The following is a 16,879-nucleotide window of genomic DNA, read 5'->3' on the forward strand; positions in this document are numbered from 1 at the left end:
ACCTCAGTTACTTAACAGGTGTTCATTTATTTTTCAGTTCTCACATCCCACCCTGAAAACAGCAGGTGCTCTACCACAAATTTAATTCAGATTGTTCCTCCCTGGAGTTCTGTGCTGGCTGTTCTAACTACAACCTTTGTATGTTCCACATGCCTATAGCAGTCTTTGAAAATTGTTTGTAGTGTATTTGACTTTATTAGAGAATTTGAGTATTTAAAACATTGAGATATTTTTCACAGTGTAACCTTAGGAAAATTCCTTAGGCTGGGATTTTCTAAGTTGTCTTTTAATAGGAAATACATATTTAAATATTTTTGCCAGCTTACAAAATTCTTGGTCTTTTCATGCTTCAGTTCCGTATTTGTTAAACTGAGGTAAAAGTTTACCTCTCAAGGATGTTTTGGGAATTAATGATATACAGATTGTTTCTGCAGTGACTGGACAGTATATACAAGTAGATAAGTATCAGAAATGTACACATTGTTTTACACTTCCTAAAGACTAGCTGTATATTTACACGTTTTTGCAAAATATTTTCATATTTTTAAAACCAAGAGGTTATTTTCTTCTGCAACTACACAGGTCCTCTAAAGTTGTTTTGCCCTGTAACTACACAGTTTCTCTAAAGATTTTTTGCCAGTGGTACATTTATGACATGTCCTGAGGTGTAACATTAAGGATAGTATAGAGCAAGGCACTTCCCTCTCCAAGTGTGTATTTGGTCTGGATGTAGGAAGATGATACATATACAAAGCAATTCATTTTCTAGTCTTACTATTAACATTTTAAATACAAAAGGGGTTCAGTTAGCCATCGTTGCAGTTTAATGCTCTGAAACACTTCGGTGTTAGTAAGTACCCAAAAGAGTAAACTCCTATCTCTTAATTTAATCCATTATATATATATATTTCCAATAGAAAATATAATTTAAGAATCACAGGAAATTATGTCTTAGCTTGCAATTTTATAACAGCATTAGATGTAAAAATTAAAATTATCATCATGCCCTTTATAACCTCACATAATGTAAAGAAATTATGCCCAGGATCTTCATAGTCTATTAAGAAGATGAGGGAGGGGGGTGAGTTTGCTGTGCAATATATTTCTTCCTGATTATAGTAATATATTGGTGGGAAGGAGAGGGAGAGTAGTATTTGTGCATTTTAACTCTTGTGATGCAAAAACTCATCTGGCCTGTCTGGAAATGACTAACTTCATTCATACTGAGATAATTCTTACCTGGAAATGGCACCTGAATAATTATAATGACTTTTATGGGCCAGGAGAGTAAACGATTTCCTGTTTTGCTTCAGATCTATGAATGCTTGTTCATCAATGTCATGAAGTTTACACAGCAGTGTAACCTCACATACATGAACTTCAATCTGCAAAAGAAAAAAACACTGATCTAGGGATAAGACTAAAACTTCATATATTATACACAGATCTGATGATTGCTTGTAAATGATTGCTTGTAAATGATTGCATATGAATGATTGCTTGAAAATATAAATAAAAATTTGAGAGTTCTTTGCTGCAACGTCCTGGAATCTCATTTCAAAAAGATGTATAAAATTAATGCAATCTGTGTTTTGTGATCATAAACAACCATGATTTCAACTCAGTGCTTTGGCAAGTGCTCAGCATGAAATAGATGACTAGTCTTATTTTCAGTGAGATTACTTACACATTTAATGGTTGCACGATAGGTCCAAATCATGTTATATTTATGCCTAAGAAGACAATAAACCTTCTCTGGTTGTATAGACAATTATTCCATTCTCAGGCTGCAAATTCCTGTTGATTCATATGAACTTCTGATCTTTTCTGGAGGCAGTTAACATCTTGCAGCAGATATGCTTATAACTTATACTGAACACTCTTTAGAATATTAATGTCTAGAAAACATGAGAAGAGTGTATTTATTCAGCTACATAATTTCCATTATAATGACTGAACGGTAAAGACTGTGTAGTTGCAGTATGGTTGTATTGGAAGCATCCTTCGTTTGGGATACACTTGCAAATTAAATTACTGATGGAAAAGAAAATGTTCCTGCCAAGTTAAAAAAAAAAAAAAATCATAGCAAGTATAATGTAAAAGTGTCATAATAAGTGCTGTTTTATTTGACTGTGAATTAAAAATTGTTTTTCATGAACGTATTCACATTGTTTCATCAACTAGAAATATGAAGGCCCTCACATTAACATATTTTGATTAATTCTGTGCAGTTTTACCTAATACTGAAAATTAGAACTGAATGTTTCTATATATTTCAGTATTTCTGAGAACTTCATGCTCTTTTCACAAAATCTGAACAGGATACGAAATCATTATTTCAGTTCACAGTTATGGGACTGAGGTATAGAAAGAAACTGGCTTGTCTTCACTGAATTCGTAAATAGATGCTATGACTAATTCTTGATTTTTAACTGGACTCCCAAACAATTCTTTAGGCTCAGTTTAAATAGTGTTTCTAGGTTGATCTATTCAATTGGAGTGAATTGGACTGCCAGTCAAGTGCTGCTGTTAGGGATACTTAAAACTATGGCACCTGGAGCCTGAATAGTTCATTGAACTCATCACTCTCTGTGGCTCCAGAACTATTGAACGGCATAGTCACTCTTTGACCAGTTATGCTAGTTTGAACAGAATAACTCGATTCTATTAACTAAGTTTGTAGTGAAGGCAAGCCATTAAGTGACTTTTCCAAGGGCAAAAAAAAAAAAAAAAAAAGAAAGCAGGCTGTGTCTTCTGGATCTCACCTGTGTTCTGTCCAGTAGATGAACTGAGACCTTATTTATAGACATTTTTGAATGCTTTTGTACTGATGCTAACAGGCAATAATTCTTGTGTTGTGTATTTTTCATTATTGATCAGCATTATTTGGGAAAAAAAAAAGAAAAAGCAACAATCCCTCCCCTGAAAATTTGTTAAGATTTCCCTTCGACAGTGAATATTATCACTGATGATGTTAATGAAGACATTAGTTTCACAGCATTTGAAGTATTGAAACACTCCACTGTTAACTAGCCTAGTGGGGTTTATGCTAATGTAAAATGTAATAAAGCAGAGGCCACTATCTCTTTAAGCTGAAAGAAAGGAAACTTGTTTCTACTTCCAAGGGATGCCTAGTGTGTGCTTATCTAATTGACTGTGTATTTTGTCTAGGTGTTGAGGGAAAGCTAAGAGAATGAAGGCTCTAAGTCCCCAGTGGAAGCATGATATGGCGATGCAGTGCTGGTGCTGAATTGTTCTCTCTGATGGCTCTATGGGAGTGGATAGCACTGAGTCTTCATTGCTGGGTTTTAGCGGTTGCTGCTGTTTCGGATCAGCATGCCACAAGCCCCTTCGACTGGCTCCTCTCTGATAAGGGACCCTTCCATCGCTCACAGGAATACACAGATTTTGTGGACAGAAGTCGACAGGGATTTAGCACAAGATACAAGATTTACAGGTATGAAGCAAAGGGAAAGCAATTACAGAGATATCATCCTTAGAAGCTGTAAATTATCAACAAGGGTTTCCTTAAATGAAAGTTTTACATGTCCGTAGACACAAAATTCATATATGCAAGTCCATATATGCACTGCACGCTGTGGAAATGCTTGCTTGTATTGTTTCTATTCTGTTTAAAGAAATTTTGCTAATTGATAATATTGCTTTTGAAAGCATTGTTTACTACCTATCTCTAGTCTGACAGCCTAGTGACGTACTCAAAAATGTCCTAAGGTATTCAATCACCTTTTCTGGGGTTACTATGGGACACCCTTGTTCATGAAGAAAGATCCAGTTTAATTGCTTTCAGTGCTGCTCATCGAGACGTAAACTGATACTTTACAAATGAAATTGTGGCTTCAAAGATACTGCTGGCAAAGCATAGGCTTCACTGTACAAATAAGGGCATTTCAAAAGTAACTCAAAAGACTTTACATTAGTTTATTCACGTGTTTAGAGAAGTAGCTTTCTTATCCCTGAGGGACTGAGGTCTAAGAGTCCCTGTTAATTTTAATGGAAGTTCATAGAATCATTAAGGTTGGAAAAGACCTCAAAGATTATTTGGTCCAACTGTCACCCTACCACCAATATCACTCACTAAACCAAGTCCCTAAGCACCACGTCCAACCTTTCCTTAAACACCCCCAGGGACGGTGACTCCACCACCTCCCTGGGCAACCCGTTCCAACTCCTGAGTGCTCTTTCTGAGAGGAAATGTCTCCTCATTTCCAACCTAAACCTCCCCTGGTGCAACTTGAGGCCATTCCCTCTAGTTCTATCACTGGTTATATGCAAGAAGAGGCCAACCCCCAGCTCCCCACACCTTCCTTTCAGGTAGTTGCAGAGATGAATAAGGTCTTCCCTGAGTCTTCTCTTCTCCAGACTAAACAACCCCAGTTCCCTCAGCCAATCCTCACAGGACTTGTGTTCCAGGCCCTTCACCAGCTTTGTAGCCCTTCTCTGGATACGCTCCAGGGCCTCGATGTCCTTCTTGTAGTGAGGGTCCCAAAGCTGAACGCAGTACTCGAGGTGCGGCCTCACCAGAGCAGAGTACAGGGGGATGATCATCTCCCTGGCCCTGCTGGCTGCACTATTCCTGATCCAAGCCAGGATGGCGTTGGCCTTCTTGGCCACCTGAGCACACTGCTGGCTCATATTCAGGTGAGCATTGACCATCACCCCCAGATCCTTTTCCTCTGCACAGCTTTCCAGCCACTCTTCCCCCAGGCCTGTAGCACTGCATAGGGTTTTTGTGGCCGAAGTGCAGGACCTGGAACTTAGCCATGTTGAACCTCATCCCATTGGCCTCTGCCCATCGACCCATCCTGTCCAGGTCCCTCTGCAGGGCCTTCCTACCCTCCGGCAGATCAACACTTCCCCTCAACTTGGTGTCATCTGCAAACTTACTGAGGGTGCACTCAATTCCCTCATCCAAATCATCAATAAAGATATTAAAGTGTTTGTTCCAACAGAAATCTCAGCAGTAGACTGGCCCAAGTCAGGCTGAGGAAAAAAGGGAAAAAACTGGGTAAGATTTCAAAAGTATAGATCTGCTTGAGAATTTGTGCCTGGCTATAGAATCACTTTCATTATATATTTGTAACCTGTCAGTTTTCAGTCTTTTAAGGCAACACTGGCGAAATACCTTCTTAATCATTCGCAAGAGGTTTAACTCAGTAACACCTAATAGGTTTATCAAGGACATGGAATGAAAAAGAGAGTTCAGTTTAATGGTCATGAGTCAATGGCAAATGGAAAGAAGGGAAGAAATGAGAAAACATGAGAGAATAAGGTCTGAAAGAACAAATCTATAAGCAGAGAGACTTATTGTTATAGATCCTTCCCAGAAGCAGAGAAAGCGGTGACAGTGGTGCAACGCAGGACAAATTGTTAACTTCTCTAATAATCCTCTAGCCTATAAACACAGACCATTTTGGCATGGAACAACACCTACTGATTACATTTAAAACAACGAAACCGTCTGTGCAAATTGTATACCTACTTCAAATTATTATTCCCTAGTGGTATACATTTCTTTAGAAGGAAAGAGTGATATATGCCTACATGCATATGCCGTTCTTTATTTCAAAGTCCAGTGCCCTGTAACAAATCTGCTGGTCTCAGTATGTAAAGCTTTTATTTTTAAGGAACTTGCTTTATTTTTCTTTCCTAAATGCATGCAGTAGAGGGCACTCTGTTGCAGGTCAATTTTGTAGTGGGCTCTTTTGCCATATTATAGAGAAATTAAACACATTTTGAAAAGAAAGTGTGATTTGGAAATATGCTTTATGAAGTGGCTTGTCTAAACAGAACAGCTTTGTCCTATATTTATTGCATTTTAAAAGCTAGCTGTCAGGACCAATAATGTAAAGCGAATAATGCAGAGACTGAGATAGCATATTTCATTCCTATTATTCTGTGTTAGTCAACACTGTACAAAAATTATCTTGCTAAAAACATGAAAGATGGAATAGTATTTCATTTCAGCTCTTTCAATCAGGTCCTTAAGATTTTTTCTCTTCTGAGCCATCATTTCAGAAGCATTGTTAGGTTTTCTAGATCTGTAATCATATCTGTAATATTTCTGCATAGGTTTTAATTGACTTTAATTTACGCAAACCCAAAGAGAGTGTCATTTGTATTTATTCCTATCCTCTGCTTATTCTCTTCAACAAATGAGCTGGAAAGAGGCACAAGCTACCAAAATAAATAGAAAACTGCCTTTATTATTATTATTATTATTTTTTTTTAAATTTAGTTCTCCCAGTACAAACCTAACTGCAAAGTTCCCTTATAAAATATGGTCCCATTAGCAAGTAGTGCAGAACATGGTGACCTTGTTACAAACCACACACCGTAAATTTAATTCCTGTTGCTTGTCTATAAGCTTTCTCAGGCTAAAGTATCTTGATCTAATTGGTCTGTTCATTGCCTCACCTATCTTTTACCTGATGAAAATGATCCCACAGGGACACTGTCCTGATTAAAATGTAGAGGTAAGGAAGGAGAAGAAAGAGAGGAAAACACAGGCCTGTATTGACTTATCTGAATCATATGGCCAAGAAAAAAAGGTGCCACTCCAAACAGTGATGACAGGAGGGCCTCCTTTCCCTTTTCTCTTCTCTTCATCCCTGAGAGTCCATACCTGCCACACCAGTACTGTCATTTGTATGGCAGGAGACAGACTATTTTTAAAGTTCGGTTTCACCTACATGTATATAGTAATTACTTTCCAAAATGTTTGGCAATTTTTTTTTCTTTTTTTTTTTTTTTTCACTTCTTACATTGTATAATCTGCTTGCAGTTAAAATAGATGGAGTCCAGCTTCAAAACTAAAACACTTAAGAAAATATATCAATATATGGACTCTATGCTAGCATTTCTGTTTTCCTTCTGTTTTACCATGAATTTGTTATAAATTGTGAAGATAATGTCAAAGGTTGGTACTGAGAAAATGTACCTATTAACTGAGCCCAATTTCTTATGGGAGGTCTTAATTTAAGCATATGAAACACAAAGAAATAAAATTACACTTTGCCTTATCTAGCTTTCTGTACATAAAACAACCATTTGAGAAAAACAACTGATGCATAAATTATGGGAGAGTAGCAGTAGAAAAATCTACTCTCACCCATATTTTAATCTATATACTAAAGGTCAGTTATGTCCACAGGCAAACAAGCTGATCCTGTAGAATGCTTAGCTCCTCAAAGAACTTTCAGTGTTACAGGATAGAGATGGAAGAAACAAAATATACATGTTTTAAACCAATATACAATGTTTTAAACCAGGTTTTGCAGAACACTAAATAATTGCAACTGATGTCACCAATGTTGTTATAAGTTGGGGAAGGTGGACTATTTATGGTGAATCTGTGGTGGAGTAATATTTCTATACTTTTACATACGAAATATCCTTCTGCAGGAAATTTAATTGTTGCAGTTTCTGATGGCATTTATTGCCAGTAATCTATGAAGAGAAATGTCAGGGAAGCACCTGCTTGCCTGCTGAAAACTGCTAAATTGGTGGGAATGCTGTGTCTATTTTATGGAAGGTGGCTTGTGTTGTTAATAACAGCAAGTATTTCAGCAAGGGAACCTGATTTTATAATTTATTTAATACACAATAGGAATCATGTGCTGCTTATGTAAATCAGCTACATGGACAAAGGAATTTAAATACAAATAAAACAAGAAAAGATGTTACCAGGATGGAAAGAGTGATTGTGAAATTATGCAAAAAATATATATCGTATCAGAAAAGGTAATTTCTACAAACATATGGAAGTATTTATGCTATCGAATAAGGTCCTGAGGAAATTTCCTCAGGGATATTGTTTAGTTTTGTTCAAGTAAAATGATTTAAAATCTGAAACATATTTGAAAAATCAGGGAAAAGAAAAGCCTAGCTTTTTCTTTCAAGTCTGAAAAGTTTGGAACATTTGGAAAAAAAAAAGAAAAAAAAGAGAGAGAGCTGGAAGAGGATACAATTACTGAAAATATACATAGCATACAGTGATATGAACTATTTCAACAAAAAGCTGTCACAAAGCCAAATTGATATAAACTGGCTACAGTAAGTCCAGGCTGGCTATTTAAAAAAGGTTTCTAATCTTCAGAATAAAATTGTTCTGGGAGAAATTACTTTGCAAAACCTTAAAATCCTAGGAATCGGGGGGAAAAGTTATAAGATGTTGATTATGATAGTGGACTATGTTTTAGTAAGTATAGAGGTAAGTGTTCCTAACAAGTGTAAAATACTATTCAGCAGTATTCTGCAAAGGGAGAAGAAATTGTCTCTTAAAGTACTGAGTAGCTCTGTGCAAAATGATGTTTATGTGGTTTGAGAAGTGTTCACTCAGAAGTTGTTTTAAAAAGGCTTGTGTTCATGAACAACTCAAAATGATTACAAAGTAATGCTTTCAAACTCAAGTTCATTTTGTATTAAGGCATATTGGTTTCCTCTCATATGTTCTGAATACTTTGGGAGTTGAACCTATAGGGTAAAGTGAAAAAGACTGAAGACTATTTGAACACTCATTAGTATGGTTTATCACTTGTATGGGAAGTTAAGTGGGACCAGCATTGAAGTTAATTTAATTTTACTCACCCATCAACATATTCTAGCCTACAACTATCACAGAATCACAGAATCATCTAGGTTGGAAGAGACCACCAAGATCATATAGTCCAACCTCTGACCTAACATGAACAAGTCCTCCACTAAACCATATCACTAAGCTCTACATCTAAACATCTTTTAAATACCTCCAGGGATGGTGACTGAACCACTTCCCTGGGCAGCCTATTCCAATGCCTAACAACCCCTTCCATAAAGAAGCTCTTCCTCATATCCAACCTAAACCTCCCCTGGCGCAACTTTAGCCCACTCCCCCTCGTCCTGTCACCAGGCACGTGGGAGAATAGACCAACCCCTACCTTGCTACAGCCTCCTTTAAGGTACCTGTAGAGTGTGATAAGGTCGCCCCAAGCCTCCACTTCTCCAGGCTGAACAATCCCAGCTCCCTCAGCCGCTCCTCATAAGACTTGTTCTCCAGACCCCTCACCAGCTTTGTTGCCCTTCTCTGGACTCGCCTGAGCACCTCGATGTCCTTCTTGTAGTGAAGGGCCCAAAACTGAACACAGTACTCGAGGTGCGGCCTCACCAGAGCTGAGTACAGGGGGACAATCACTTCCCTAGCCCTGCTGGCCACACTGTTTCTTATACAAGCCAGGATGCTGTTGGCGTTCTTGGCCACCTGAGCACACTGCTGGCTCATATTCAGCCGACTATCAACCAATACTCCCAGGTCCTTCTCTGCCAGGCAGCTTTCTAGCCACTCATCTCCCAGCCTGTAGCTCTGCTTGGGGTTGTTGTGCCCCAGGTGCAGGACCCGGCACTTGGCCATGTTGAACCTCATACAACTGGCCTCAGCCCATCGATCCAGCCTATCCAGATCCTCCTGCAGAGCCTTCCTGCCCTCGAGCAGATCGACACACGCACCTAACTTGGTGTTGTCTGCAAACTTACTGAGGGCGCACTCGATCCCCTCATCCAGATCATCGATAAAGATATTAAATCACCAAATTTCTTCACACATATATGCCTTCGACATACATCATTAGTAAAAAAAAAAAAAAAGGCAGATTCAATTGTGTGTGTGCACAACAGCGTGCCCTGATTTGCACTTTTCTCCCCATTTTATAGTCTGGAATGATATTTCCTTGTGCTCTGCCCAAGGCTGCTTTCAACTGATAATTTAGGAATTTTTGGACATTGAGAGGAATTAGTAAATATCTTCAACAATTTCTTCCAATACAAATGTTTAGTGAAATGGAGGACTGAAAAGAGATGGCTTTTGTCATCCCTTTAAAAAAATCTAAGGAAACAATGGTGTGGCATTTCTTGGTGATGTTAATTCATGTATGTATTTGATCATACTCTAGAAGCCATTATCATGGATAATTTTTTGGAAGGGCTCATTTGATACTGGAAGCACCAGAGGTATTGTCTTTTTTAAATAAGACTGTTTCTTTGGAAACTGGATAGGAACTTGTCTCAGCTGTGCACCTCAGTTTTCTTAACATGCAAAACCCACAATGGATGAGAAAGGTAGTTACAGAGGAACAGAACAGGATTTTTTTCTATTTTTATTTTTTTGGAGGAGGGGGGCAAATTAGTACAGCAGAAGTTGAGTAAAGAAATAGTCTGTAGTCAGAAACCTTTGACTTTATCAGGTGACAGTGTGAGGTAGCTTTCAATGGGTAGCTTAGCAAACTGGTCAGCCATTGCTTTCAACTTTTCAGAGCCTTTGCTTCCTTGGGCATTGAATTGCATGCGGTGTCACTGCAGGGCAGCTGAGAACTAGGATTGTAAAAGTATGAAAAAGAAAACAAATTTATCTTCCACAACTGCCATATCAGTAGGAAATAAATAGCAGAAAGAGTTCTATCTGCCTATTCCAGTAGTTCACCGTATCAGTAAATTGGTTCTAGCCTCCATCATAATTGGTCAGCTTGCTTTAGAGATTTTTCCATTCAACCTCGTGGATAAAAGGTACAGTAATCAGATGTATCTTCATTCTCAGAAGGTTTACAAAGGCCTAATCTACTGAATGTACAAAGTCCTTTTTTTAAATACGGTGGTTCATAGATTGGGAATAGAGAAGAACAGCTTAAAGAAAATTTCTGGGATAGTGAAGTGAGAGATTTTCACTGTAGTTTGTAATCCAGCACTGTGGCCTCATTATTGCAAGCTGTATAGCTACACAGAACAAAAAGACATTAATTTATTTTCTGAAGAATTAAACAATTGGGGTTTCTTATAGGAAAAAAAAAGGATTTGAAAAATAAAATAACTGTACAATATTTCTTAAGAACCTATGGATCTGAAAAATATCAATAAGTTTTGTTTCTGATTGCAATATACTTTAACAGCCTCTATTAGTCTAGGTAGTTGAGGACAACAAAGACCTGTCAAAATTTAAACAATCGATTTTGCTGAAGCTACTTGTATAAGTACATACTTGAGCAAGATAAAAGCTTTAAATGACTGTATTTCCAGGTCTAGCAATATCTAGACAGTGTTCTGCAAAAGCGTTAGATTTCCAGCTCTTTGTTTCAAATGCAAAGCTCCCTTTCATAGGAAAGTACTTCTGTCTTACCTCTAGGGCCTAAACATATATCAGCCAGCAGTGCTTTACAACTAGTAATTGCTATTATCAAAATTATATTAGTTTCTTGACCTATTTATCAAGTGGATTCTCTGGAAGGTACATGTCTGTGATGAGGTAGAAAGAAAAAAAAAGAAACGTAATTTAAAATGAGAAGCTACATTTACATCACAGGAAAGTTTTTAAAATACTTTCACATGAATTAAATCTGGAATCTAGTTTGGTTCACCAGTAATATCGAAGAGTTAGAGATTACATCAGATGGACATTCACAAAGTCAGAGGAGTCTTTCAGTGATGGTCCTATGACTACCACAAAAGCACTGGCAGACTAAGGAACCCCTCAGATGAAAAAAGGAGGTGCAGGAGATAAGGACTGGACACATTTAGGTATGTCTTCACAATCCCAGTTATGAAATAGGTCTGCCCAAAGTAAGATTATCTCCAAGAGCAAAGATAAAAGAATCTGAGCTCCTGTGGATGCTTGGGGCCCAGGAGACATGAGGGAGACAAGCATGAGGGCATGCAGAAAGAACCAAGAGGAAGTAGTGAGTTCTGATTTCCAAAATGTCCCTCCTTTTCCATCTCTGTTGTATATGTGAGGCATCACAGTAGAGAAGTCGTATGGCCTAGAGCTTCTCACTCAGGAACGAACACATAAGAAATCAAGCTGACACTTTCTACAACTTTGGCTCTAAGTCAGTCTTTGCAGGTCTAGGGAAGAGCATGACCACGCCCTGATGAAACACTATATTTGTAAGAGATACTGGTTTCCTACTGAATCTTACAGGATTTTCAGAAAAACAAGAAATTTATCAGAACCCAATTCTACAGCATTCAAATATCTTCAAGATGTTTTGCCAATGACCAGAATCAGGCCTCCTCCCTAACATCCTACTCCATTTTGTTAGCTGAGTATTAAATTACTGGGTTTCAAAACAAGTGCTAGCACTGGATAAGATACTGGGGAATGGTGCTGGCTGAGCCAGCAAGACAAGGAGGATTCTCAGGAGTCAGTTTGTTTGACAAGAATACAAGGGTGTTTAAACTTGGCAACAAAAGAGAATACTGATGCCAACATTACTTTCTGTATTTTTTTTTGTTTTATTTTGTAATACACTGCAGGAGTCTGTGTTTTGACAATCTTTGCATTTCTTCTTATTTGTTTGGTGTAATTAATCATAGATCCTAAGAAAAATCAAATGAAAAGGAGGAGAGTGAATCTTATTTTTTGTGAACATTACCATAATACATTTCCAGAATATATCCACTTTCAAAATCTAATATTTTAAAGATAATTACTATACTAAGCCCCCTACTGACTTGTTTTCCTAGAACAAAGAACATTTATTTAGATGATGTGGTGTATCATCATTTCAGCTAGTAAGTTCATAAATCATTTAAGTTGTCTTAAAAAAATTAAGATAATAGAAGCTGTGAGTTAATGGTTCCAAACAATAACAGGTAGTATTAAACCTGTTTAATACTAATAATAGCTTAATTCTCAAGTTAGCAGGATGGTCTGCTAAGATCTTGGGCATGAAATCAGGTCATTATCATTAATTCTTTGATGATTTTTGGTTAGATTGGACTTTGTTCTTCCATTTGCCTTTCCTTTTCATTTTTGTTTGAATATCCCTGGTAGTACTATTACCGGTATTCAAGATGTAGAGCATTTCAAATGCTGATGACTTCCATAAAAAAAAAAAAGAAAAAAAAATTACCAATATTTATTTTGCTTACTGAAATTTACTGAAATTAAAGGCTTTTCTATTATTACTCGAAACAATTTATCTATACTTTCATTTTAACCCATTTACTATTGTTTTTCATTGTTGCTGCTAGGTCAGCAGTACTCTCCAAACAGAATGGCTAAAGTTTTCAGTATTTTTATGTTTGTTTGTTATTAGAATTTATCCTCATTTTAACTCTGCATGTCTGGCATGTAATTTTTTATACAGACAAAAGAACAGAACAGCACAGAAACATTTTCTGTATTGGCAGTAGCATAAAGTGGAAGGTATGATTCTTTTTATAGAAAAGTAGTTGTATATTTTCCATACAGAAGAACAACTGGCACCAAATGTGCTTACTTAGGAATTTTTGACATTTTCTTCTGATGTCGTTGACTTAAGGTCATGGTTGATATCTCAGAATTCAAATCTTAGTTGTTTTCTTGCTCTGATTGATTATATGGGTTTTACTTGTCATTATGCTGGTTGTGAAATTTTGTTGTGTAACTCCAGATTCCTTCCAACAAATCCCTGGCAAAGAAAAGCAATACCTCAAAATAATGTCTTGTTGCTCGATTATCACTAGAATACCAATATGACTGTTACGGAAAATAGTGTTCTTAAGGTCATTAATGGCTGCATATCTCAATTCATCTTCTGACACACTTATTTCCTACTTTAATTATGCAGTTTGAAAAGAGATGGCATTTTTACTGATCAGAAAATTTAATGTATATAGAGAGAGTTCTGCAAACTACACACACAAAGCCCACTAGCAATTTAGATATTGTGTATGCAGGTCTCATGTGTGTTGAAGAGATACCATCTGGCTTTAAGCAATGAATATTAATTTTTCAAGGGAAAAAGACATATACAGGTTTTGACTTATATGAGCAACATAATTCAAAATCAAAAGCATAAGCAATATTCTACCAAATATTCTGAAAGATCAGTGGAATCTGAAATATAATTTATGCATTTAAAATAAATATTTGTATTTATTGAATTGAACTAATTCTGAACTATATTCTTGCAGGTCTTGAAGTTTAACAAACAGGGGTTTTTAACCTATACCCTGACTGCTAGTAGTAGAATTGGATATTTTACTAGGAACTCAAATACAATATCAGCTTTGCCTACTTATATATATATGCTATATTTAAGTTTTAAGCAGAGGCCACACAATTTTATCCAGTTTCATCTGCGTTTTATTTAAATCATGTCTTTAGCTGTTTATGTAAAACGCTAGCTATAAATTATAGTAATAAAACCAAATTCTAAATAATAGACAGCATAACCCATCTGATAAACTACACTAACAAACAGAAAAAAGACTTTTGTTTACATGTCACATACTTATTTGTAAAAATATACAACAGAGTAATAATTTCAAGTGTTTAAAATTGAAGGACCTGTAGTTAAGTCTCTTGTTATAAACAACTGTTCATTGCTATTTTTATTTTATGAAATATCCAATGATGTCTTTGATAGAATACTGTGAAATTCAAATTATAGCAAGTGGAAAAGAGGAAGTCTGTGGTGCTTTTTCATTTACTAATTTCTAGAACCCCCAAGTTAATGATGAGTTGCACTGTCAAAGAGTAAATTGATGTGAGAGTGAATGCATATGTGTAAATACACACATCCATCTACATGTATATACATGCACACATATACAGGCATGTGTATGCATATTCAAATAAGTGAAAATGCATGAGTTTATTTCTTCTATTTTATCCAAGCAAATAGTGAGAAGAATACTGTTTATTAGGAAGAAAAATATGTTTCTCTGACAGTCAGGTGTTTGAATAAGAATCTTTGAACATATGTTAAAGAAGTTTACCGTGAGCTCTTCCTGATGAATCAGAAGTTCAGAAGTTCTCCATAACACTGTCCTTTCCTCACTAGATCCTTGAATGAAAATGTCTCTGTCAGAAGTGTTCTGTCACTTCTTGCTGCATTTTCCCATGCTTTGTCAACTCTAGATTGTTACGTACATTAAAGTTAGCTATGGCTACAGTAAAATACATCTGAGAATCTGTAACTGAAACAGATTAACATGAAGCTTGCATTTAGTACAGAGGCTATGCTCCCCCCCCCCCCCCCCCATTTTGTGTGTGATTCTGGATACAGTCAATTAGCCTTGAGAGGATATAGCTTTTCTTTGTGTGTACAGAAATATATATATGCATGTACATGGCTGTAGAGGCTTTTGATTTAACTCCCAGTTTTCCACAGATTCCTTGTGTGATACTGTTCATGTGAAATTGATATGCCATAGATCTTCCACCTGTAACTTCACTTGTAGTTCTAAATATGCACACGTATTTGGAAAATGAACTCTCCAATAGGGTCTGCCAATAAATCTAGGTTTGAAAAACATTTCAGTTATGTATAATTCTTAATTTTAAAGGAATCTGAAAGAAGTTTGTGCTGAGCTTAGTCCCTAAGCCGTGTGCCCAATTTGTGACTAGCAGCATACGAATAATATATAAAAACTAGAACCTGATCAGTTCTTTCATATGCCTCCTAAAAGGTTCAGTTACCTCTTTCATTGCTAATTTCCTCAAGAACTGCTTTCCATCTTAGACACACATCTTTTTAGTGTCAGCAATTGAATAGTGACTGAAAGATATTTTAATAAGTTTATGAAATTATATATTACTGTATAATATTATCCTACCAAATCATGTTATACAGAAATTTTCCTTTCAGTAAAACTGTTTCTCATATGGTAGACTCTGAAGATACTTCTGTTTACGTAGAATTTTGCCCAAAGGAGCAGTGGTTCTGTCTATTTTTACTGCCATCTCTTTGGCATAGATGAATACAAGCAAGTGTGTGCTTGTTTCCTGGTTGTGACATCAAGGTTTTATGTGATTTGGGTATGAGTGACCATGGCACCAAAACCATCAAGGTTTGCAGCAGTGCAATTTCTTATTTCCCCTGACATTCATCCTTTCTGTTATGAGAAAACATTTCCCACAGCCCTCCCCCTGCCTTAAAAAAAACCACAAACAAACAAATAAACAAAAACTCCACCAACTAAACCAAAGCAAAACAAACAAAAAAGCAAAAACAACAAAAAAACGTTCAAAAATACTTTTAGTGTGATGCTAGTTTTCCAAGACAATGAGATCAACAGAAGATCAATAACTAAAGAAAAGAATTGTAACTGCAGTGATTTATTGGAATTTAAAGACAATTAATACTTAAGATTAAAACATTTGTGAACTAGGAAATTCAAATGAAACTAAAATAATTGCGTTTCTACTTTTAAAGCATGCCTCTCTATATGTATTCTGTGTTTACTGGGAGACAAAATTTTGTACATACCAATCACATGTATTTCACTCTGTTTCTCCTCTCAGTTGTTTATATGAAATTGATATGCCATAGATTTTCTACCTGTAACTTCACTTCTCTTCTCTTCATCTTCTCATAAGATGAGATTTCAAAATCAAGTGTGGTTTTGCAAGACTGTATATCATTGTTGACAGCAGTAAAACAGTCTTCATTGGGGATTTATGCTAATACGACGTGATATTTTTCAGGCTTCTATACAGAAAAAAAAATGAGGTCAGGTTACTTCAGTTTCTAATTCTGTTTTAATCTTTGGAAGGTCTCATTTATGGTTAATATGCATGAATCAATATTCACATTATTTTCTGAAGTATTGTTTCTGTCATGGTGATTGGAATAAAAATCAGGAACAGGTCAGTTTCAGTTAAGTAAACTAAAGAGCTGTATCTATGAATTCAGCTAGAACTTTTCAGAGAGAGGGTGGGGGAATAAGAGAGGTGGTGGTGGGGAACAGAAAGAGGTCTATTTACACATCATCAGATGGATTTTTAGTGAATAGTATTGCTTGAAAACAGTTTGTACTGGACATGAGGTCGTTTTATCCTCGTGAGATCTGTATTTCCGATCTCTGGTGAAAAAAAGGCTTATGCTTTTCTTCTCTTTTTGGATGTGAC

The 16,879-nt window shown here is 36.4% G+C and overlaps 1 protein-coding gene across 3 annotated transcripts in view; it reads left to right on the forward strand.

Annotated features, from left to right (window-relative positions):
• Positions 1-16,879, forward strand: part of BRINP3 (BMP/retinoic acid inducible neural specific 3) — a 234,667-nt gene that overhangs the window by 15,407 nt on the left and 202,381 nt on the right. For all 3 annotated transcript variants that reach the window (XM_013191480.3, XM_013191482.3, XM_013191483.3), the window contains exon 2: positions 3,172-3,457. In XM_013191480.3, the coding sequence (XP_013046934.1) occupies positions 3,222-3,457 (236 nt within the window). In that variant the 5' untranslated portion in view covers positions 3,172-3,221. The remainder of the gene's footprint in view (positions 1-3,171; positions 3,458-16,879) is intronic.

Source organism: Anser cygnoides, chromosome 8 (assembly GCF_040182565.1).
Source record: "Anser cygnoides isolate HZ-2024a breed goose chromosome 8, Taihu_goose_T2T_genome, whole genome shotgun sequence".
Taxonomy (NCBI): domain Eukaryota; kingdom Metazoa; phylum Chordata; class Aves; order Anseriformes; family Anatidae; genus Anser; species Anser cygnoides.